The sequence below is a fragment of the Malaya genurostris genome, chromosome 2 (assembly GCF_030247185.1).
Source record: "Malaya genurostris strain Urasoe2022 chromosome 2, Malgen_1.1, whole genome shotgun sequence".
Classification (NCBI taxonomy): Eukaryota; Metazoa; Arthropoda; class Insecta; order Diptera; family Culicidae; genus Malaya; species Malaya genurostris.
In genome coordinates, this window is record NC_080571.1 from 43515087 (window position 1) to 43541041 (window position 25955).

Here is a 25955-nt window from a genome sequence, read left to right on the forward strand (position 1 = left end):
TTTTTCGGTCGTTTCCGTTACCTTTCGCTTTGAATTTAAAACTTTACTGTAAAGTTAATTTGGTGAACTTTAAATAAAAACCAAAGTGTAATTGTTACTATTTATTCATTAGCCCTTCTTAAAACAAAGTGTAGAGCCAGAGATGCCTTTTTTACAGATTTATATGTATTGTATAGATTTTCGCGTTTGCATACTAGTTTAAATCAAAGTACCGATTTTGTAAAGATTTCCTAAATCTAATACAGATTTGTATAGGTTCATAGAAAAAAAGTAGTAAAAAATTAAACTTTTCTCTCTAAGTATCTATTAGTATTTAATTGCAGTGATTCTTTAAAAGTTTATTAATCAACGGACAAATCACATGTTAAAGTGGAAATCTTTTATGTAGATAATTGATTATGAACACTGACAAACATGTAGCATCATCTGAACGCTGTCTATCACCGCGCGCCAACGCTACAAGCAACAAGCACGCGGTAGTTTTTATTGTCAGAGAGACAATCCGCAATCGCTTCACAAAACGTACTTCTTTTGCTTTTGTGTCTCTACGATTGTTTCTGCTGATCTCTGCAGAAAAGTTTAGCTCACGCAAAACGAATTATATTGAATTTAAACAATAACCCTTTATAACATTATTCTTATAGTTTCTAAGCGCCACATGATAAGGCACCTTCTGAAGTTGTATAAATACCCCCAGTTGTTAAGAATAAATTTTAGTCTTAAACCAAACCTGAAGATAACTCATTTCTGCCTTAAACCGGCCAAAGTGGTGACCCCGACGTGATCGTTAGAAAAAAGTTTTTAGAAGTTTCGTATTCTGCTGGAACGCGTTCGAAGTAAAAACGGTCGTTGAAGCTGTAGTGAAATGCCTGATTCTAATAAGGACGAATCGAAACCCGCTGGTGGCATGCAGCTGGAATCAATTAGTTCACCACGTCTCCCCCCGCCGAATATGAGCGAATCTAATATTGAATCATACTTTATGTCGCTGGAGTTCTGGTTCGCTGCAACTGGCATCGGTGGCGCCGTTCATGATACACGAAAATTTAACATTGTGATGGCACAGGTTCCCCCGAGCAAGCTGACAGAATTGAGATCGATTATTGACGGTGTGCCGACCAGTGAAAAATACACGTACGTAAAAAGAAAACTCATTGATCATTTCGCTGACAGTCAGCAGCGCCGTTTGCAGCTTGTTTTGTCAGATATGCCGCTCGGAGACATGAAACCCAGCAAACTATTCAATGATATGAGACGTGTTGCTGGTGATTCACTTAGTGAAAATGTGTTACTCGACTTGTGGGCATCAAGACTACCCCCTTATGCCCAAGCAGCTGTGATCGCATCAAAAGGAGATGCTGCTGAAAGAACGACAATCGCCGATGCTATCGTCGAATCAATGAGTCTTCGTAATATCAGCACCTTGGATTCAGTTCTGCAAACTGAGCCGTCTACATCACAATCCGTTCCTGAAAAATCATCCCTATGCAGCATAGAAAGCCTCCAACGAGAAATCGCGCAACTATCAAGCAAGCTAGAGAAGGTACTCTCATCGCGTTGCGATAACACTTTTCGTGGTCGTGCGCGCTCCCACTCGCGCAACGGTAAGAGGGGATGGACGTACCGTGACAAAACACCGCAAGACGAACAATGTTGGTATCATCGTGTTTTTGGAAATGAAGCGCACCGATGTCGAATGCCGTGTTCGTTCAGTCAGTCGAACAAACAATGAAATTATCCGCTTGAACTTGCAAAAGAAGCCGGCGAACCTTCTAATGCAAACACAATCTTTCGCCTAAGAATCTCGGACACTAACACAAACATGAAATTTTTGATCGACACTGGAGCCGACGTGTCCGTGATTCCGAGAGGTTCCAGTTCAAGTAGGATGAAACCAACCGCATTGAAACTGTTCGCCGCCAATGGAACACCCATCAATGTGTACGGAGAGGCTCTTCTAAAAGTTAACCTTGGTCTTCGCCGTGAATTTTTGTGGTCTTTTCTAATCGCTGAGGTCACAACTGGAATTATTGGTGCCGATTTTATAAGCCATTTCGATTTATTAATTGATCTTAAACGAAATCGCCTCATAGACAATGTCACATTACTCGAATCGACAGGACAGCTTACACGTGTCAGTGAATATTCCGTAAAAACATTCAGTGCAGTTTCACCGTATGCTGAGTTGCTAGCCGAATTTCCCAACATAACGCGGTTAACTCTGCCAGGTACTGCAAGCAAATCATCAGTCGTCCACCGAATCGAAACAACTGGCCAACCCGTTTACGCTAGACCGAGACGATTACCACCAGACAAGCTCGACGCAGCTCGCAGTGAATTTGAGCACCTGATGAAGCTTGGCATCTGCAGACCGTCTAGTAGCAACTGGGCCAGCCCGCTTCACATGGTCAAGAAAGCCGACGGTTCTTGGCGTCCGTGTGGAGACTATCGTGCTCTAAATGCTCAGACCATTCCGGATCGATATCCACTACCGTACCTTCAGGATTTCACAATGAATTTGCAAGGTAAAACTATTTTTTCGAAGGTCGATTTGCAAAAGGCGTTTCACCAAGTGCCGATCCATCCTGAAGACATCCCCAAGACGGCTATTACGACGCCATTCGGACTTTTTGAATTTTCATACATGACGTTTGGTTTACGAAACGCGGCTCAGACGTTTCAAAGGCTGATTCATGAGGTCGTCCGCGGATTGGATTTCGTCTTTCCTTACATTGACGATTTATTCATCGCCTCGTCATCACCTGAAGAACATCGCGACCATTTGCGTCAGCTGTTTGAGCGGTTACAGCAGCACAATTTAGCAATCAATGTTGCAAAGTGTGAATTTGGCCGAGCAGAAATTGTCTTTCTGAGTCATTCCGTCAACGCTGATGGAATCCGTCCTCTACCCGAACGAGTTAAAGCGATCGAAAAATTTTCGAAACCATCAACAGTTAAGGAGCTAAAAAGTTTTTTGGCAATGATAAACTTTTATCGAAGATTCGTGCCAAATGCTATTGAATCCCAAATACCCTTATTAGCGATGACTCCGGGTAACAAACGCAACGATCGAACCGCTCTGACCTGGACTGACGACACCACAGCAGCATTTGAACGATGCAAACAACAACTGGCGAGCGCAGTTTTGCTAGCACATCCAGCAAAATCGGCTGAGCTTTCTCTTTGGGTGGATGCATCTGACAAAGCAGCCGGAGCAGTACTACATCAAATTGTTTACGGAAATATTCAGCCACTAGGATTCTTCTCAAAGAAATTTGACGCAGCACAACTACGGTACAGTACCTACGATCGTGAGCTAACCGCGATTTACCTTGCGGTGCGACATTTTAAGTATATGATAGAAGGACGCTGTTGCCATATCTATACAGATCACAAGCCGATCATATACGCCTTTCATCAGAAGCTCGACAAAGCATCTAATCGTCAAGCACGCCAACTGGACTACATCGGTCAAATAACAACAGATATTCGTCACATTAATGGCAAGGAGAACATCGTAGCAGATTTATTATCCCGAATCACTGCAGTCCGTGCCATCCCAACCATTGATTACGACGCACTTGCTAACAATCAGCAAACCGATGAGGAGCTACAAAACATTATTAATGGTAAATCAAAAACTTCGTTGAAGATGTTACTTTATACTATTCCAGGCAGTTCAAAGCAAGTGTATTGTGATTGCTCTGGTCAACAGATTCGACCGTTTATCACAAAACCATTTCGCAAGGATATACTACAAGCGACGCACAATCTCTCTCACCCCGGTACACGTGCTACAGCCAAATTGATGACTCAACGATTCGTTTGGCCGAACATCAGGAGAGACAGCATCGCTTTCGCCAAAAATTGTCTACAGTGTCAACGGTCTAAGGTAACACGCTACACTCAATCACCCGTTACCCGTTACTCCGCACCAGACGATCGTTTTTCGCACATCAATATTGACATTGTGGGACCGTTTCCACCAAGCAATGGCAACCGTTACTGCTTGACAATCATCGACCGGTTCTCTCGATGGCCGGAAGCCATCCCTGTTCCTGACATGACTTCCACAACAATCGCTCAAGCACTTGTCACTGGATGGATAGCTCGATTCGGTGTACCTGCGTACATCACCACCGACCAAGGACGTCAATTTGAATCATCTCTATTTGCTGAGTTGGTTCGATTAATGGGCATCAGCCACCTGCGAACGACACCGTACCACCCCCAAGCGAATGGAATCATCGAACGATGGCATCGGACACTTAAAGCAGCTATCCTTTGTCACAACCCGGACCACTGGTCGGTTTACTTGCCAATGATCTTGCTTGGCTTACGGACAACTCACAAAGAAGACATTGGAGCATCTCCTGCTGAGATGGTGTACGGTTCGACCCTCCGTATACCATCTGAATTTTTCATCGAGAACACCAGCCAGAAAAACGAAACTGATTTCGTTATCAAGCTTCGAGCGACCATGCAAAATTTGAAACCTATGGCAACGGCATGGCATGGTAAACAAAGCGTTTTTGTGCATCATGATCTTCATAGTTGCAAGCACGTCTTCATTCGCAATGACTCCGTGAGACCGTCGCTATCGCCCCCATATGATGGTCCATTTGAGGTGTTACGTCGAAATAAAAAATTCTTCAAAATTAGAGTAAAGAATAGAATGGTAAACGTTTCCATCGATCGGTTGAAACCAGCATATTCAACTGATGAGCAGCAGCAGCTACACAGTAGTGTTGATCCCCCAGCTACCACAAATGTTGAACGTCGACCAGTGAAGGTGACCCGATTTGGTCGACGAGTCGTCATCCCACAACGCTTCAGCTAGATCGACGCCTCGTCTAAGAGGGGAGTAATGTAGCATCATCTGAACGCTGTCTATCACCGCGCGCCAACGCTACAAGCAACAAGCACGCGGTAGTTTTTATTGTCAGAGAGACAATCCGCAATCGCTTCACAAAACGTACTTCTTTTGCTTTTGTGTCTCTACGATTGTTTCTGCTGATCTCTGCAGAAAAGTTTAGCTCACGCAAAACGAATTATATTGAATTTAAACAATAACCCTTTATAACATTATTCTTATAGTTTCTAAGCGCCACATGATAAGGCACCTTCTGAAGTTGTATAAATACCCCCAGTTGTTAAGAATAAATTTTAGTCTTAAACCAAACCTGAAGATAACTCATTTCTGCCTTAAACCGGCCAAAAACATTTATATTAAAATTTGGAACCAATTTGAACTATTTGAAGCCAGATATTTTCATAGAATATGTATTACGATGCATAGAAAGTCTATATCTGGTCTATCTGTTTTCACTAATGAAATGATGTTAACAGATTTTATTAGTGAAAACAGATTTAACATCATTTTATTAGTGAAAACAGATAGACCAGATATAGAGTTTCTATGCAACGTAATACATATTTTCTATGAAAATATCTGGCATCTCTGTGCACAGCCGATGAAACACACACACTTCACAGCGTTATGTTGACGTATAGCGGAATGAAACCAGTGCTACTAGATTTGCCACAATGGTTATTTCATTAGTGTTTAACATGCTCTTCCTGGTAATATTCGAAGCCAAAACAGTTTTATTGAAATATTAATATCAATAATATAATTAAACTAATGTCACGGATACCAAAAACATACTTTTTGATGAGATTTTGAAGAAGAAAAACAATTTTTGTTTTGTAACATTATGAGATAACTTGGCAACTTTGCGAAACCAAATCAGATGAAAACAAAGCGCAATCAAGTGAACTAAGTGAAAAACTTTCATCTCATATTTTTAAAGACTTTTATTGTTTGTCGGGTAGTTTTTGAAGTATTAAATCGTTAATTAAACAAGTAGCAAGTGAACATTACTAATTATGAAGTCATACTGCATTCAATGGTAGTGTAATTGTGCGAAAAAGTGATCATCTTTTGAGACGAATCGATTAGTAGATAATCAGAAGCATGACGAACTGTAAATCTTGAGACGAAAATGTGTCCTAAATTGAAAAGTGAGTTTATTTTAAATGAAAAAAACGATAACCGAAGAACTTAAAACCATTTCTTTCAATAGAAAAGTGTGACAATAGCTTTTATAATCATTTTAAAACATTTCACAGTTTGGTTCAGGTAGATTTTAAAATATTATTCATGTTCAAAGTAATGAGGTGAAGGGATGAGATGGAAATAGGAGCTCAGATGAAATAGGCTCCCTACATGATTTGGTTATTACCATGAGAACAACATTTGCTTCTGCAATTCAGAGATTTTTGTGTAGGGAAAATTCTAAACCTACTTGTATTGTGTAATGGGGAAAAGCAACTTATGTACTAACTTACTAACTAATACAGAGACCGAATCGATTCAATTGAAGATTGCATCGATTTTTGTCGGGATTTGCTAATAATATTATGTCACATTACATCTAATGGTTCTATATTTGTGATTCTGTGTAATTCATTTGTACTAAACCAAGGAGGACGCTTCAAAATCATTTTCAGAATTTTATTCTGAATCCTTTGAAGCGAAATTTTCATTCCGCAAAAGAGTAAATCTATGTTTAATTTCTTTTTGTAAATCCTTAACTATGCTGGATCATAGCAGAATCACGAGAACGTTGATATTGTCGTCGACGAACATTCTTCAAGCGAATGAGCAGTTGAAGATTGTCATCGATAATAGGAGAATTTGTTTTTTTAGTTTGAGCTTTGGGAACTGAAAAATTTCTAGCTTCGGTAATGTAATGATTCAAATTATCAATTGCTGTGTCGATGTCCGCAGAATTATCTAAAATAGTTTCATGATCCACATGATTTTCAATGTGAGATCTGTAATCCAACCAATTAGCTCTATGATAGTTGAATATAGAACTAATTGGATTAATTAAAGCTTCGTTGGAAAGTCTGAATGTTACTGGAAGATGATCTGAGTCAAAGTCAGCATGTGTAATCGGTTCACTACAAATGTGACTTTGATCCGTTAGAACCAGATCAATTGTAGACGGGTTTTTCACGGAAGAGAAACAAGTAGGATTACTGGGATGAAGAACTGTGAAGTAACCAGCTGAGAGTTGATTATGAAGTATTTTACCATTACTGTTATTTTGCCTACAATTCCACTGGACATGCTTAGCATTTAAGTCCCCTATTACAAAACATTTCGGTCGATATCTTGTGAGTTTTTGCAAATCGCCTTTAAAAAAATTTGATTGTTCTCCGGTGCATTGGAATGGCAAATATGCTCCAGCGATGAAATAAATTCCATGAATGGTTTCAACTTCGATTCCCAAGCTTTCAATAACTTTAGTATTGAAAGAAGGTAAAATTCGATGTTTAATTTGCCGTTGAACAAAAATGCCAACTCCACCACCCATTCCAGTAAACCTGTCAAATCGATGAACCACATAATGTGGATTACTTTTCAATTTGACATTTGGTTTAAGAAAAGTTTCTGTCACAATGGCAATATGAATTGTGTGAACTTTGAGAAAATAATAAAATTCATCTTCACTCGATTTTAAAGATCGAGCATTCCAATTTAAAATATTCAAATAATTATTTAGCATCACTGTTAAATTTTAAATTCATTATAATATTATTTGCAAATTTCCATCCGATTTGAAATGCTTCAAAGAGTGATGAAGTCGAATTCATTCGGATGATCATTCGAAAAAGTTGATCTTGTAGGTAGATCATTTTATTTTCAGTTATATCGCCTAATTCGACTTCGTTTAAAGTAGCGAATGGCATTGAAGGAATATTGGTAGGTAGACTGCCATTAGAAGAAGATGATTTGGCCGATCTACCTATTAATAAATTGTTCTCGTTAGAAGATGAACTGCAAGGCGTTTCTGTGATTTGATTATTTACATTAGAAGAAATAAGTGGTAGATTTCTACCTGTTACCAAAGCGTAACTGTAATTAGAAGAAGATGATGACGAGGTCGATCTACCTGTCAATGAATTGTTTTCGTTAGAAGACGAATTGGAAGGCGTACCTGTTTTTGGTTTTAAATTCGAAGAAATAAGTGCCTTAGAAGAATTAGGCGCGGCATTTGTAACGTTTTTATTTTTATTTTCAGGTATGTTCTGTAAATTTAAGGTCGTTGATTTGACTTGTTGTCTAAGCGAACGAGCGTTTAAAATTTTTTCCCTGACAGGACATTTCAAATAATTGGATATATGATTTCCATCGCAATTTGAACATGAAAATTGATCAGTGGATTCATTCATTGGACAAACGTCTTTCAAATGCGATTTACCACAATTCATACACCGTATATCATTATGACAATTTTTGGTTCCATGGCCGAAGCCTCGGCAACGACGACATTGCGTTAAGTTTGCAATACGATTATGCCGTTTATAATGTTCCCAATGAATTTTAATGTGGGAAATGAAACGTACTTTTTCTAAAGTTTTCAAATTGTTTACGTCACTTCGATTGAAGTGTATTAGGTAAGGTTCATGGGAAATTCCAGAGCGTGGTTTAAAAGTACCATTCGCTTTTTTTCATAAGTATTACTTGGGAAGGGGCAAAACCAAGCAATTCTTTTAGTTCATTTTCAATTTCATCAATACTTTGATCATTTGATAAACCTTTCAAGACAGCCTTGAAGGGTCTGTCTGATTTTATATCACATGAATAAAATTTATGAAGTTTCTCGGACAAATATCGAATAAGACGTTCGTAATCTTCCAATCCATCAACCAAGACTCGACATTCTCCTCTTCGTCCGATTTGAAATGAGACTTTTACTTTCGGGAGAAAAGTAGAAAGCTCAGTACGGAATGCTTTGAAGTCGGAAATCATCACCGTCACTGGTGGCATAGATTGTTGTTTCTTCCCAGAACGACAAGCGTCCATTTTGGGAATTTTTGAAGAATTTTCTTCTATGTCGCTACAATCGGATTCAGGAAGAATCTCGTAAATATTGTTAGACGGCATTGGATCAACGGAAGGGAAATCCGTCCGTTGTCTTTTATTTTTACATTCAGATTCTATAAGATCGGTAACGTTATTAGAAAAATGTTGAATAACGGATTGTGATTTATTCCGAATTGAATTATTTTTAGCCTTAGGCTTGTTGCCTTTCCGGTTGGACGCAGGCATTTTATATCTGAGACTAAATAAACTATTTTGTACATTTTGACTGCTGATTTATAGAAGCTTGATCACTTGATTTTTATACAACACTTTTGGCTATTTTTTCAACTAAAATAGACAGCTCTATGAGTGAATAAATTTTGAACATATGAAAATTGGTTCAAATTATCAACATATAATGACATTACCTACTCGTATTTTTTTGTAAACCCTAGCACCAAATCAGAATTGTGACCTACAAAAACACAAGGCAATCAATATTCTCATTACGACCGGAAATTTTTGCCACAGTCAATCATTTTTGGGACATCCGTGTCGCTGGAAAATCTACATTCTCCGCAACCAAATTAGACCTACAAAGATGACATCGATGCTAATGATGTCGATGATTAGCATTCCAAATGGCATTGTGTCGAAAATGGTCCTCCCAAGCCTACCGGTCGAAGAATGCTCACCACGTGCCAGTGGCATGTTGGCATGATTGGTGTCAATGCCGGCTGTAATTCCGACATGGTGACGACAGCACCACCGTCCAGTCATACTAACGGTCCCCGGCTAAGTCCGGCCAGCAAAACAGGGTCATAAATTCATCAGTGACCGAGCATCAATCACTCCCAGTTTAATATTGATATCGAAAATTTACATCTGCCAAAGTGACTAACAAATACAATCTTTATCGAAGTGTAGTGTCCCCGTCACTCCCCTCTCGCTGCGAACCGAGGCGTGATCCGACGAACATTACAGAATTCAATATAGTACTACGATAAGCATAAAACACTGGACCCATTCCACCGGCCACATACACAATCCTCTGTCATTTCCTCCCGTCTGTCTGTCCGAAGCACACAGCACAGCGCGCATTGATTGAGATGAGCGCAAATATTGACTATTTCTCGGGCGAACGGTGCAAAGGTGATCGACTGACTGTGGAGCGAAACGGCCAATAAATCATCCCTCAATCAGACCTTCCCGCCCCCTTCCACGCTCACAGGCCACTCAACCACTCGCGAACCATGGCTCAGTCGACCGGTCAGTCAATCAGCTGTCTCGCCATCGTAGATCCTGAAATGTGGTCCAGCAGGAGGAGAGGCGAGAGCGTGTTGGTACATTATGAAAAGAACATACACCACCATTACACACGGTCCGGATGATGGGAGGGGAACCGTCAAAGGACACACTGTGATACCCCGGCGAACTCAAGAGTGTTGTCCACTCTTTGCCAGCAGCGTCTTGAGTTGATAAGGAGAAGATGGATGGATATTGACGATTGGCGATGGGTGACAGGACTGCAGCTCTGGATGGTAACGGATCAGAGTCAACAAATGTTATTGATGGATCCATCCGTGATGGTCGACACGATTGCACTTTGGCATGATTAGATGAACTGACGAAGAACGGGATCAAATGAAAATGGTCCCAGAAATTGATGCGACTGGTTCAAGTTCGTATGAATTTTCTTCGTTCGTGGAATTAAGCTTCCACCATCCGCTGACACTTCAAATAGGTAATCACATCCACCTGGCGCACGCACACACGGTCGCGAAATTATAAGCGAGAAGCAATTTTCACATCAACGTGGCAATCATTGCACGTGGTGCGACGGTAGATTTCTGCGTGTTTCGTTCGACCAGAACCCCTCGGTGGTGCGGGGGTTCGAAGTGCGGAGTGCGCGTGGGTTGACTTGGTTGACGATAATATTTATTCAAGTAATTATTCGCTAATGAGTATATCATGAAGCAGCCTTTTTATGATTTATGCAACGAAACCCGGTCCCGGTTTATGCCGGGTTCTGTCGCCGTGGTTCTCGCCGATGCCGCACCATGCTCGGTTTGAACAGTTAGTCCTGAACCTGGTGGGATTCTGTTTCACGCTGATGAATTATGTTACTACAAATAATGATGATTTATGGGGAGATATGTTTTGACTGGAACAAAGCCTGGAACACCTTTTCTCACCCACCACCAATCGGGTCGGGCCGCGGTCTGGGCTTTTTCATTTTACTCCGTATCGTTTCTTCTCTCGGTCGCTGGCGGAGACCCCGGTGATTGGGTTGGTACAGGGACGGTTGAACTAATATACATTAGGAATAATTGACGTTCGAAGCATAAATTGTAAATCCACCACTTACAAAACTCGTCTCAAATATGTGGGTCATAAAGGAATTAAGAAAGTAGAAAAAAGGCGGGTGGGTAGTGTCAGAGACATAACTGGATGTCGTGAATACGAAAACAACTGACATGTACCTTAAAACTTCCGAATATCAATTAGTTGATCAATTGTATGAATTATGCAAGCATTCCCCTTTTCCACATTTTTCGCAAAAACAAAGAAGGCTCCACTTGATCTAGATTACTGTGAATTTCACTCAACGAAAAGTGCAAAAATCAAATCAAACAGTTCTAGATTTGCACTAAATTGAGAATATTTCCCTTCGATTTGCGAGCAAGAAATCCTAATAGTTCTTTAAAAAACTATTAGAGTCATTAGAACGTCTGATTTTGTGTAATGTTCTCCACCGTTGTTTTTTCACCAATGCAAATGACTGGCAGCTGTGACGTAATCGCTCTTGTCGGAAGCGAAACTAGCTTTGTAAACGACACAACATACATCTGCTCGTAGTGGTGATAGAATTCAAACTGATCCAATTTTTGTTGAGAGGCTTGTTTTTACCTGATTTCGTTTGTAACTTTTTCACTAATGGGCGGTCCTAACGGCTATAAAAATAGCAGCATATAGAATTTTAATTTCGATATTTCATTTCGGATTTGCATTTCATTGAAAGAAACTATCAATATGCTGTACGGGATTCATTCCTGCCTTTCAGAAGGACCAAATTGTGGAACTCACTACGATATTAGGCACTGTTCGGAACATTTTTTTCGAACGATTTGTTGTACAGCAGCAGATATTTTGTTCACTTCCTCAGAACGCGTTCTGATTGGCTGTTGTTGACATGGGTCAAATGAGACAGGTTTTTCAATAATGTACTATTGAAATACTTCAATGCTTTTTCTTCACACGCTTAAGTTGAAAAATTTCGATTCTATTGATAGTTATATTATATAAATCCTTTCACAGATCACTAAACTATGAGCCTTAAAAATAGGAGAAATGCAAACGCACCTTATGAATTATCCTCTTTGATACTCGTTTATACCAAACATTTCAGAAAAGTTTAATTTTGGACTATTTGAGATTATGTCACACAACTGATAATTTTATCATAAAATTGTGATCATATTTCCGATGGCATGTAGCAAAAATTATCTTGATTCATTAGATACAACAAGAGATATTCACGATCAAAAACTTATCACTCTCTCAGAGGGTAAATTTTGAAAAGGCACCTCATAGTAAAGTAAGTCGTATTCACGACAAAATTCACACTCCATTGCACAACTTACTCTACCGTGCTTCAAATTCTGTCTCTCTTGCAATGGATTCAATTACTAATAGAACTCATTTACAATTCAAGAGAACACCAAAATCAACAACTATGTCAGTTATTCCAATATTAATTGCAGTAGAATGCGCGCGTTGCGAATTTTACCAATCATTCAAAACTGGATCGATTTTCAAAAAACTCTTCTTAATCCACCTAGTGGTGTGATAATGCCTTTCTCTTGCTTCAAAACAGTCTCATAAAAGTATTTTTTATCTTTTTATTAAATAATTTGTGACACTAGCTTGGGCTCATTTTTGACACCAATTGAATCGAGTAGTTCACAAAAGCATTCTTCACTATTTATATCACATAGTAGGCATAATTTTTCTAACCAAGCGCTTGACATTTGCGTTGCATATTTGTATGAGAAGAGTGATGCTAATCTAAAAACCCTTCTTAGTCCACATAGTGGAATTTTCACATATCACGAAAAATCACCAAAGGGGGGAGGTGAGGTAAATGAAATTTTCGAAATCGAAAAAAAAAATTTGATGATAAAAGTCATAGAATTGCATGAAACGTCGAGATTTAGTGTCATCTCAAAAAAAAAAATTTTTTTCCAATCAGCTTTCTGGGACAGAAAAAATATCAAAATTAAATCAAATATAAGTCCCAGAAAGTCGATTTTGAGATAACACTAAATCTCGACTCTTCATGAAATTTTAGGATTTTTGGCATCAAGAAAAATGTTCGATTTCGGAAATTTCATGTACTCCCCCCTATGGTGCTTTTTCAAGAAACACACACATACACACACATATTTTCCGATCTCGTCGAGCTGAGTCGAAAGGTATATAACACTATGGGCCTCCGAGGCTCCGTTCGATAGTCGGTTTTTCCAGCAATTCTAATACCTTTTTAAAGAGCAAGGCGAAACAAAAAATTCTTACCTTTTTGAATTTCTCTGTATATGTGTTTGCACTTTTCGTAGATATTTTTACCGCTCAATTATCTCAGAGATGGCTGAACCGATTTTAACAAACTTAAAACTCGTTTGAAAGCTACTATCGGACCATTGATCAAGTTTGAATATCAAATGACTGCGACTTCTGCTTCCGGAGATATGATGCTATAAGTGACGTAACCGACAGAACGCGTTATTTTTTTATCGCACAAGTTTCTCGGAGATGGCTAAACCGATTTTAACAAACTTTGGTTCGTTTGAAAGATATTATTAAGCCATTGATCAAATTCAAAGATCAAATGGCTGAGACTTTTGATTCCGGAGATATGATTGTATAAGTGACGTAACCGATAAAACGCATTGTTTTTACCGCTCTAATGTATATTAGGGTGTCAATATTTTGGGATCACCTCTAATTTCGTAAAGCGCTATTGCTCAAAAGTTTAAGCACCTCGATAAAAGTCGTCATGCAAAATTTGAGCTAAATAAGGGTTGTTACCGGTTAGCGGTTAAGGTTTGAAAATTTTCGATCTTGAAAAATTGCCATAGGGGGAAGATTTTCGAAATTGATTTTTTTTTTTATATCAAACGTCTCAGAATTGCGTGAAACGTCAAGATTTAGTGTCATCTCAAAAAAAATTTTTTTTGAAAGCATCGACTTTCTGGGACTTTGAAATTGTTTTCCCAGAAATCTCGACGTTTCATCCAATTCTAAGACTTTTGGCATCAAAAAGCACACATCCCCCCCTCTATGAAAATTCCACTAAGTGGACTAAGAATGGTTTTGCCTTTCTCTATAGAAAGGTATTAGAATTGCTGGAAAAACCGATTTTCGAACGGAGCCTCGGAGACCCATAGTGTTATATACCATTCGACTCAGTTCGTCGAGATCGGAAAATGTCTGTGTGTGTGTGTGTGTGTGTGTGTGTGTATGTGTGTGCACTTTTCGAAGATATTTGAACGCGCTCAATTTTCTCAGAGATGGCTGAACCGATTTGAACAAACTTGGGCTCGTTTGAAAGCTACTGTCGGGACATTGATCAAGTTCGAAGATCAAATGGCTGTGACTTTTGGTTCCGGAGATATGATTGTATAAGTGACGTAACTGACAAAAAGCGTTGTATTTGAACGCGCTCAATTTTCTCAGAGATGGTTGAACCGATTTTAACAAACTTGGGCTCGTTTGAAAGCTACTATCGGATCAATGATCAAGTTCGAAGATCAAATGGTAGTGACTTTTGGTTCCGGAGATATGATTGTATAAGTGACGTAACCGACAAAAAGCGTTGTATTTGAACGCGCTCAATTTTCTCAGAGATGGCTGATCCGGTTTTAACAAACTCAAGCTCGTTTGAAAGCTACTGTCGGACCATTGATCCAGTTTGAAGATCAAATGGCTGTGAGTTTTGATTCCGAAGATATGATTGTATAAGTGACGTAACCGACAAAAAGCGTTGTATTTGAACGCGCTCAATTTTCTCAGAGATGGCTGATCCGATTTTAACAAACTTGGGCTCGTTCGAAAGCTACTGTCGATCCGTTGATCAAGTTCGAAGATCAAATGGTTGTGACTTTTGGTTCCAGATATATGATTGTATAAGTGACGTAACCGACAAAACACGTTGATTTTTACCGCTCTTATATATATAAGGGTGCCAAAATTTTGGGATCAACTCTATTTTCGTAAAGTTCTAGTGCTCAAAAGTTTAAGCACCTCGGAAAAAGCCTTCATGCAAAAGTTGACCTAAATCGGACATGCTTAAGGGGTGCTGCCCGGTGGTAAAGGTTTGATAATTTTCGATCTTGAAAAAGCACCATAGGGGGGAGTACATGAAATTTCCAAAATCGAAAATTTTTTTTGATGCCAAAACTCTTAAAACTGCATAAAACATCGAAATTTAGTGTCATCTCAAAAAAAAAATTTTTGAAAAAATCAACTTTCTGGGAAATTTTCATATTTTTTCTAAGTCCCAAAAAGTCGACTTTTTCAAAAAAATTTTTTTTCGAGATGACACTAAATCTCGACGTTTCATGCAATTCTAAGCCTTTTGGCATCAAAATTTTTTTTTCTATTTCGAAAATTTCATGTACTCCCCCCTATGGTGATTTTTCAAGATATATGAAAATTCCACTAAGTGGACTAAGAAGGCTTTTTGCCTTTCTCTATAGAAAGGTATTTTTAGATTAGCATCACTGATTACAAATAGGCAACGCAAATGTCAAGCACTAGTTTGGAAAAATAATGCTGACTGTGTGACATAACCACTGAAGCCTGCTTTTGTGAACTACTCGAATCAATCTAAATCAATTGTTGTCAAAATTAGTGTCCAAAATTATCTAATAAAAGTATGAAACATATTTTCATGAGACTGTTATGAAAGAAGAGAAAGGCATTATCACACCACTAGGTGGACTAAGAATGGTTTTTTAGATTAGCATCACTCTTCTCAAAGCCAAAAATCAAGATTTAGCCCCAATTCGTGTCAGAAATTATTTTATAAAAGATAAAAAAATCATGGGACTATTTTGAAGAAAAAGAAAGGCATTATTACCACCACGCGACGTGCCATTTCGGGAAAATCTACATCATATTAAGTTTTCAATGTGCATAATTAATTTTCAGTTAGATGTCACACAACATTTTTTTTGTTTTCGATTTTGATCTTCTAACCGTTAAAACGACCAAAACGATAGCAAATTAAGTAATCGATATATGCGAACAGCACAACATCAAATTGAGTTTTCTTTTTGATCTCACACTCTACTCGGGTGGAATCTCCAGTTCAGGAACTATGAACTGCACTTTTTCCAATCCACTCTATTTTGTCGGAGATAACTAAATCAATTTCGACCATATTTGGCTCGTTTGAGTTTAGTTTGGAAAGCTCTTTGCGAATACTTTTGGTTTATTAGATACTGTCGTGTAAGTGACGTATCGTAAAATACCGCCCACTTTTCTGTTTGCACAATAATTTTAGAGAATGATTTCATCAAGGTAGGACGTTCGAATGTTTCATGGTAACCACTTATCGTTCTAAAGAAACAATTAATTTGGTGCGAATGCTACCAATTAATGTTGTTTCAAATTAAAAGACGGCGTTTTGTTCAATTGGTTTCTCGTCAAAACATTTGTTTTTCGTTAACGACCAACGTTTCCAAGGTTATACCTTCATCTTCAGGGAAAAACGACTTAAATATTTGTAATCTTTTTGCCCTGAAGATTAAGCTATAATCTTCGAAACGTTGGTCGTTGACCAAATAACCATCCTCTAATTTAAAAAAATAATCACATAACTGCCGTAACCGACAAAACGCTTCTTTCTACCTCCCAATTTTCACAGAGTTGCCTGAACCAATTTCGAAAAGCGCATCAGAAATCTTCTCTTGATTTGTAAATCAAGTTTGAAGATCAATTGGCTATCTCTTTTGGTTCCGGAGGTATAATGGTAAGAGTGACGTAACCGACAAAACGTATTTTTTTCTCCGTTAAATTTTCTCGTTGATGCCAAAGCCGAACTCATCAGTTTAAAATACATTTCAATGCTACTCTGGTGTCGATCAAATTCTACGTATATGTCCAGCTCCGAAAATAATAATCGAATAGGGAACGTAGTCGACAAATCGCGGTAAATTTGCTCGAAACCATTTTTGATGGTAGATACCAACATATTTTAATTGCCGTCTCAAACCACGCAAACGTGATAAAATTGCATGTAGAATTCTTCGAGTTTCCATAAGAGCGTTGGAATGTATCATCAAAGTACAAAGATTCTTGTCTCCGAAATTCTAAACGCACCCAGCTGCGATGTTAGCCGAAGTCGGAAACACCGGTGTCCAAGGCTGGCAATCATCAATTCCGTACTTCACCTTCACTGAGTTCAGCTCACCTACAAACCTGCTTCAATAACATCACTGAGCGATTCGAAAAAATGTATATACGTAGGGGAATGAAAACATCTCTTCAACATCGCGGTGCAAGCAATCAGCAATGAGTGCAGAGCTGTCAAATATTAACGGCAGCACAGAGATGAAATGAGAGGTGTGAGATACAATGTTCCCTCACCGTGTAAATTAAGAAAGAAAAGATTGTTTTCTATCGCGTGAAGCTACTGTTTTTTGATTTTGATAAATTACAAATTAGAGAAAACCTTTTTAAATCTAAAATTTAAATTTTTGGTTAACACGGTACAGCGGTTGAGAAAGATCGGAGCCACTTTACGAAAAGTGCGACCGAAAAAATGGAAGAATTTCTATAGTTTGAAGTTTATTTGAAATGACATTCATCGAAATATCAATGAAAATCCAACCACAAATCATGTTTGTCCTGTTTAGCTAATGAATATGAGTATGAGTGCCGAACTATGCTTATCTTACGATTTCAGAAAATACAGCAAACTCAAACAAGCGATCGAGCACTATCCAGCAGACGAGTGCTCGAGACAAAACAAAATTCTGCACTCCTGTTATTTCTATGAATCAAATGCATGCTTTAAAAGACAGAGTTTCAAAATTGTGGATTATTATGACCAATCATCTTGGATCACTTTATTTATTTTCAGTTTTTATTAACAATTATTTCAAGGACAAGAAACACCCCAACGCATCTTAATATCGATATCGTTTCAAAAAGATTTAACCCCAGCTTTTAATTAATTTTTAATTTAAATGTCCCGGGTTGGCGGTTCAATGCATAGGACGTTGTCGTATGTTCGAGCCCTGACCTGGAAGGATTCTTAGTGTCAGTAGGATCCATAGTACTAGCCATGCAATGAATCTGTACGCTAAGAATCGGCTGCAAACTCTGTTGAAATAGAAAGGTCAAATTCCACAAAAGGAATGAAATGCCAAGACTTTGCTTTTCATTTAATTTGACAGCTGGTTTTTGTCAATAGCTCCTGATTCAACGGAGATGTAAGTCAAATTGTTATGCTCTGACACTCGACTCATACATTATGGATATTTTTTCACGCATCTTCAATTTTTTCAAATCTTTTATCAAAGTACTACTAGAAGTGGGAGTTTACATATTTTTCATCAATGAAATTAGACAACGTCTCTCCGATAGATCTGTTCGAAGTATTATTATTAATGAGTCCAATCTCTGTATCTGGATTTTTAGTTGTTGTTCCGTTCAGTCTAGAGATTTTATCGTTCAATTCGATGATAAAATCCAGAAAAAGGTAATTGTAAACTTTTTGTAAACATCATGAATTATTATTCGAAAAGCTAATCAGTACAGAGTACAGTAGCAATACATCAATTACCATCATTTCAGTATACGAAAAGCAATAAACAATAAACAATGTAAACCGTAAAACAATTGCATTACTAATTGCTTATTTATGTTGCAAACAGTTGATTTTGAAGTTTCGATTTTGATCTCATCAAGAGTGCGTCTTGACAGGGGGCCGGCAAAACCAAAGTAATCCATGCCACCAGTATCTTTCAATGAAAAACGGCAATAGAGTCACTAGGGTAACTCGTTACAATGATGCCAAACTCAGCACTCACTTTTGACAACTCGGATAAGGAGTTAAAAACTATTAAATCAGAACTGAGATCCCATTACAACTTGGTACCAGCGACGGTTTTACAAATGAATGAGTTTTGTATTGGTTTGCGATGAGTTCTATATGTACAATCACACTTAAATACTCTAGGTAGTGTTATTTGTAATGTCGTTTTCGCTTGATGCAAAACCTAACCCAGTTTCCACTCTAACTGCTGTCAAACCGTTTATTTGAAGCTAGTTTCGAACCTAGTTTTAACGTTGTTGAACTGAAAATCGAGTCAGTTTCGAACCTGGTTGTTATATCAGGTTTGCTCAAACCCCCGTTGCTAAGTGATAAATCAACACAGTTTCTTGAAAAGTGTTTGTTTGATGAAACAACCCTGGGTCAGTGTCAGTGTTCTCAAGCGAAAACGACATAAGAAAGAGTGCCTCCTGTAACAAACAGTGCAGTGTTTTGACCATGCCTGCTTTGATCTACACACCCTTTCCTTGTTACTATTTGGTGATACCTCGTGGGAACAGTGATAGAAGTTTAGTACGCGGAATCAATCTTTTAACTACTACTGTGGGAAATTAGTGTCATTAGGCATTGGTGTTTAGTATACGTCTGTCTTTCTGAAGTATCAAAAGTGCAATCGACGATTTTTACAATGAGTGAAATTATTCAACAAAGAAGTTTCATTAAATTTTGTGAATGGAATCAAATTTCTGGTTTCGAGACGTTCAAAATATTACAAAAGACCTTCGGTGACAACTCTTGCTCTTTGCACGACGATAATGCACCGTCGCATACTGCATTGATTTTTTGTGATTTTTTTGCCAAACATTAAAAAAATCGTTCAGGTTCGTCTGATTTTTAGCTATTCAGCAAACTCAAACGACCGCTCCGGGGAAACCGTGTTGAGTCAATTGCAAACATAAAACGTGATCAATTCTATTCCGGAAATGAACGTTAACAACTGTCTGTTAAGAGGAGATTACCAAACCACAAAATACCAAAAAAAGACACCTAAAATTACACCTTCAAGAAAAGATCACCGTGTTAAATCTAAAACGCCAAATTTAAAACCAAAAACTATGCCTCTTGGTTTGTCAAATTCACAAACCAATCCAGGAACTAGCTCAAGAAAAGACAATAATCCAGTGGGCTCCGTTTCACAGCCACCATCAGGATTACTGAAGTTTTCGGAAATTGTAGAATGGATTTTCACAGCATTCAATACTTCTGAACCTCTAAAGACCATCATAACGGCATTCCTTCCAATAGCTAGAACATTTTTGAAACAGTTTTCAGCTCAATGGCCAGTTCTCTCAGGTTTTGTATCATTTGATGGATAATTTATCATCTGCCGCAAATGATTCAATCACTGTCCTGCTGTGGGATTGTCGAAGCATCATGCCAAAACTTGATTCATATAAAGTTTTGTTGCATAGTCAAAAATGGGATGTATTTGCTTTGTGCGAAACATGACTTACATCAAACATGGCCTTAAATTTTAATGACTTTAACATTATACGTCTCGATAGAGACTCTTCGTATGGTGGAGTGCTTTTAGGAATTAAGAAATGTTATTCCTTTTATAGATTAAATATTCTTTCGACTTCTAGTATAGAAGTTGTTGTTTGTCAAATAAACATTAAAGGAAAGGAGATTTTCATTGCTTCAGTTTTTATTCCTCTAAGATCTCAAATTGGACAACGACAGCTTAATGAAATGGTCGAAGACCTTCCTGCTCCACGTTTGATTTTAGGAGATTTCAATTCGCACGGAATGATGTGGGGTTCCGTTTACAATGATAGCAGATCATCTTTAATATATAATATTTGCGACAATTTCAATATGACAGTATTGAATATGGGTAGCATGACACGGATTCCAAGACCTCCTGCACGTCCAAGTGCATTAGATTTTTCTCTTTGCTCGACTTCAATTCGACTAGATTTCACCTGGAAAGTATTTCCTGATTTACACGGTAGCGATCATTTACCAATCATCATCTCAATTAGCAGTAACAAATGTATTGCTAATTCAGTTAATATTCCATATGATTTGACAAAAAATATTGACTAGATTTAATTCCAAAGTAATATGTCAAGTATCTTAAATTCAATGGAAGAGCTCCCCCCACTTGAAGAATATGACTTCCTCGTTTGTTCGATTCTGGAGGCCGCAGAACAAACCCAAACCAAAAGATTTCTTGGTCCATCGTCTAACAGAAGGCCTCCAAACCCTTCATGGGACAAAGAGTGCTCAGATTCTAAACACGCAAAACAAAATGCTTTCAAGACGTTTTTAAAACGCGAAGGAGGAACTCCTCAGAATTTTGAAAAATTCTTGGTTTTAGAAACCAAGCACTAAGACATACTTCGGGTCAAGAAATGCAGCTATTGGAGACATTTTGTCGAAGGTTTGTCAAGAGAAACCTTAATGAGCACTCTTTGGAATAAGGCCAAACGAATGAGGAATCGTAACGTAGGAAATGAGAGTGAGGAATACTCGAACCGATGGATATTTGATTTTGCGAGGAAAGTTTGTCCAGATTCCGTTCCTACGCATAGGCATTATTAGGGAGTCTTCTCCAAATAATGGTTCCGTTGATAGCCCCTTTTCAATGATGGAATTTTCCATAGCACTCATGCCTTGTAACAATAACGCTCCTGGGTTGGACAGAATTCAATTCAATTTGGTGAAGAATCTGCCCGACCTCGCAAAAAGACGTTTGTTGGAATTGTTCAACAAGTTTCTTGAGCAAAATATTGTCTCACCTGACTGGAGGTAAGGGAAAGTTATCGCCATTCAAAAGCCGGGGAAACCAGCTTCCAATCACAACTCATAAAGACCCATTGCGATGTTGTCCTGCATCAGAAAATTGTTCGAAAAAATTATTCTACGACGTCTTGACACTTGGGTCGAGACGAATGGTTTATTGTCAAATACTTAGTTTGGCTTCCGTTGAAATGAAGGGACGAATGAATGCCTTGCATTACTTTCGTCTGACATCCAAATTGCCTTCGCTCAAAAGCAACAAATGGCATCTTTATTTTTAGACATTAAAGTAGCATTTGATTCAGTTTCCATTGATGTTCTTTCAGACACGCTCCACCAACATGGACTCCCAGCGGTTATAAATAATTATTTACACAACCTTTTGTCAGAGAAACGCATGCATTTTTCACATGACGATTTGGCAACATTCAGAATTAGGTCCATGGGTCTCCCGCAAGGCTCATGCCTCAGTCCGCTCCTTTATAATTTTTAAGTGAATGACATTGACAGCTGTCCCAAAGCTGTTGATCTGCAACTTGTCCGTTTGGGCTGTTCATCTGGGTATCGAATTCTCTGCGGAGAAAACAGAGCTGGTCGTCTTTTCAAGAAAGCATGATCCCGCGCAACTTCAGCTTCATATGATGGGAAGAATGATCCAACAGGTTTTGACTTTCAAATACCTCGGGGTGTGGTTTGATTCCAAATGCACGTAGGGAGGACACATTAGGTATCTGATAACAAAATGCCAACAAAGAGTAAATTTTCTTCGAACAATAACAGGATCTTGGTGGGGTGCTCATCCGAAAGATCTAATAAAATTGTATCCGACAACGATACTTTCAGTGATGGAATATGGATGCGTTTGCTTTCGTTCCGCTGCAAACTCTCGTATTATCAAACTTGAGTGAATTCAGTATCGTTGTTTGCGAATTGCCTTAGGCTGCATGCATTCGACACATACAATGAGTCTTGAAGTTCTGGCGGGAGTTCCTCCATTGAAAGATCGTTTTGGGAGCTTTCATCGCGACTGCTGATAAGATGTGAGGTACTGATTCCCCTGGTTATTAATAACTCCGAAAAGCTAGTTGAGTTTCAATCTCAAACAAGATTCATGACAGTATATTTTAACCATATGTCACAGGAAATCAACCCTTCAAGATATATTCCTGTCCGTGTCAGCCTCTTAAATGTCCCTGACTCAACTTTATTTTTCGACACATCCATGCAGCGCGAAGTGCGTGGAATCCCGGAACACCTACGCTCGTTGGAAATCCCAAAAATATTTTCAAGTAAGTTCAGGCATATTGACTCTGAGAAAATATTTTACACGGACGGATCACGACGGATACGGATACTGGGTTTGGTATGTTCAACAATAATGTTTCGGTCTCATTTAGGCTTCAAGAACCTGCATCTGTTTATATAGCAGAGTTAGCAGCAGTTCATTATAGCTTGAGTGTAATCGTCACATTATCTCCAAACCATTATTTTCTTTTCACAGATAGTCTGAGTGCAATTGAAGTCATTCGCTAAAACGCTGCTGGCAAAAATGAACCGTTTTTCTTGGACAAAATAAAACAGTGCCTTAACGTCATATTGAATAATAATTATCAAATCACAATAGTTTGGATCTCGACTCATTGCTCCATTCCTGGCAATGAAAGAGCCGATAGTTTTGTCAAACGTGGTGCCATTGAGGGTGAAATTTATGAGCGACCGATTGCTTTCAACGAATTCTACAGCGCGTCTCGCCAAAGAACACTTGCCAGCTGGCAAGCTTCTTGGGATAAAAATGATCTGGGTCGGTGGATGCACTCAATTATTCCTAAAATATCGACAAAGGCATGGTTCAGGGGACTGGATGTGAGAAGAGATTTCATTCGTGTGATGTCCAGACTCATGTCCAATCACTACACGTTAGATGCACATCTCCTTCGAATTGGACTTTCCGAGAATAATCATTGTGCTTGTGGCAGAGGCTATCGCGATATTGATCATGTCGTTTGGGCATGCGTGGAGTATCGTGATGTCAGATCTCAACTAATAAATTCCTTGCGTACCCAAGGTAGACTATCCAATGTCCCAGTTCGAGACATTCTTGCTTGTCGTGATCTTACATACATGAAACTTCTTCATGATTTCATTAGGTCCATTGGAGTTGCAATTTATATTTTATTTTATGTTAGACTCCTTTCTCTTCCATGAGTTCAACCAATAGCCAGCTATCTTATATTGAATGAAAGTGATTATTCAATATTATAGTATAATTTTAAGGCACATTGCTTAAGCTCTAAGATGCCAAGGGTATTTACTAATCTTAATTACGACTAACTTGAAACTAGAAAAGTATCATTATGTAATGTAGCGGTAGCGGATTCTCGAGAAGCTATCGGTAGTGGCCGGTGAATTGAATATCGCATGAGGGTCTTCCATATGCCGTTGGCGAAGATCCATGTTGGCCGCATCCTTCGGTCCGCGTGGGTCCGCGGGAAACACCCCCAGGCTACGAAGGCCCGGCGGGTGGCCCGCATGCTGGTTTTCGACTGGGGCGGCCTTCCGTGGACGATGATGGTGATGTTACGGAAGAGAATGAAAAAAAAAGTAAATATTGTGGAAACGGGGTAAAAAGGGGATGTGGGAACAAAATGTTTGAAAACGATAAAGATCTAATTAGTTGCCATCGAGATGGTGAAGAGATAGGGAAGGGGTAACGAAAAAGTTAGTGACAAAAAAAGATCTTGTTAGTTCCAATGAAGATGGTGGACAGGGACGGGGATCGAGAGAATCGGGCGGATGTTAGTGTCGAACCTGTAGGTGGAGTTTATACTTTCTGAGCGAGGGATAACACATTACACTTGTATATCAATGTGTTTAAGGTACTGGTATATGAGAAGCATATATAAACTATCCCGACTCGCCAACACATCCCGAACCGGAACCTCAGGCGGTCTACCTCGGGCCCTAAGGGATTCCAGTAGCTTCGACCTGGCGTCACGATACTCTACGCACGACCACACGACATGCTCGATGTCCTGATAACCGTCGCCACAGGTGCAGAGACCGCTCTCCGCAAGCCCAACACGCCGGAGATGTGCGTTGAAGGTGTAGTGATTTGACATGAGCCGCGACATAACACGAATGAAATCGCGACTCACGTTCATCCCCCTGAACCAAGGTTTCGTCGATACCCTAGGGATAATGGAATGTAGCCATCGTCCCAGTTCGCCATTGCTCCATGAAGTTTGCCAACTTTCGAGAGTTTTCTGACGAGAGATACTGAAAAATTCATTGAAGCAGATTGGTCTTTCATAAATATCACCTTCTAATGCGCCCACCTTAGCCAATGAGTCTGCCTTTTCATTGCCTGGAATGGAACAATGCGAAGGGACCCAGACTAACGATATTAAATAAGACCGTTCAGATAAAGTTCGCAAGTGTTCCCGTATTTTCCCCAGGAAATATGGGGGATACTTTCCTGGCTTCATTGCCCGGAGAGCTTCTATTGAGCTTAGACTGTCCGTCACAATGAAGTAATGGTCTTTGGGCAATGTTTCAATGATCTCGAGGGTGTACTGAATAGCAGCTAATTCTGCGACGTAAACTGAAGCCGGATCACTGAGTTTGTAAGAAGCGGTGATGTTTTGATTGAAGATGCCGAAGCCTGTGGACCTGTCGATGTTTGATCCATCAGTGTAAAACACCTTTTCACAGTTGACTGTTCTAAATTTATTATAAAATATATTTGGGGCCACTCGAGGGCGTACGTGTTCCGGAATTCCACGAATCTCTTCTCTCATGGATGTGTCGAAAAACACAGTAGAATCAGAAGTATCCAAGAAATGAGCACGGTTGGAAGCAAACGAAGAAGGATTAATATTCTGAGCCATGTAATCAAAATACAAGGACATAAAACGGGTTTGAGAATTGAGCTCGACAAGCCTTTCGAAATTTTCAATCACCATCGGATTCAGGATGTCGCATCGGATTAGCAATCGATATGAGAGATCCCAGAATCGATTTTTCAACGGTAAGACGCCCGCCAGTACTTCAAGACTCATCGTATGAGTCGACTGCATGCAACCTAAGGCAATACGCAAACAACGATACTGAATTCTTTCCAGCTTGATGAAATGAGTGTTCGCCGCGGATCGGAAGCAAAAGCATCCGTATTCCATCACGGACAATATCGTTGTTTGGTATAACCTGATC

The 25955-nt window shown here is 39.0% G+C and overlaps 1 protein-coding gene across 1 annotated transcript; it reads left to right on the forward strand.

Annotated features, from left to right (window-relative positions):
• Positions 1–865: 865 nt before the first annotated feature.
• On the forward strand, positions 866–1732 carry LOC131428602 (uncharacterized). Its single transcript, XM_058592649.1, has one exon. The coding sequence runs from the start codon at positions 866–868 to the stop codon at positions 1730–1732; it is 867 nt and encodes a 288-aa protein (XP_058448632.1).
• The last annotated feature ends 24223 nt before the right edge of the window (positions 1733–25955 follow it).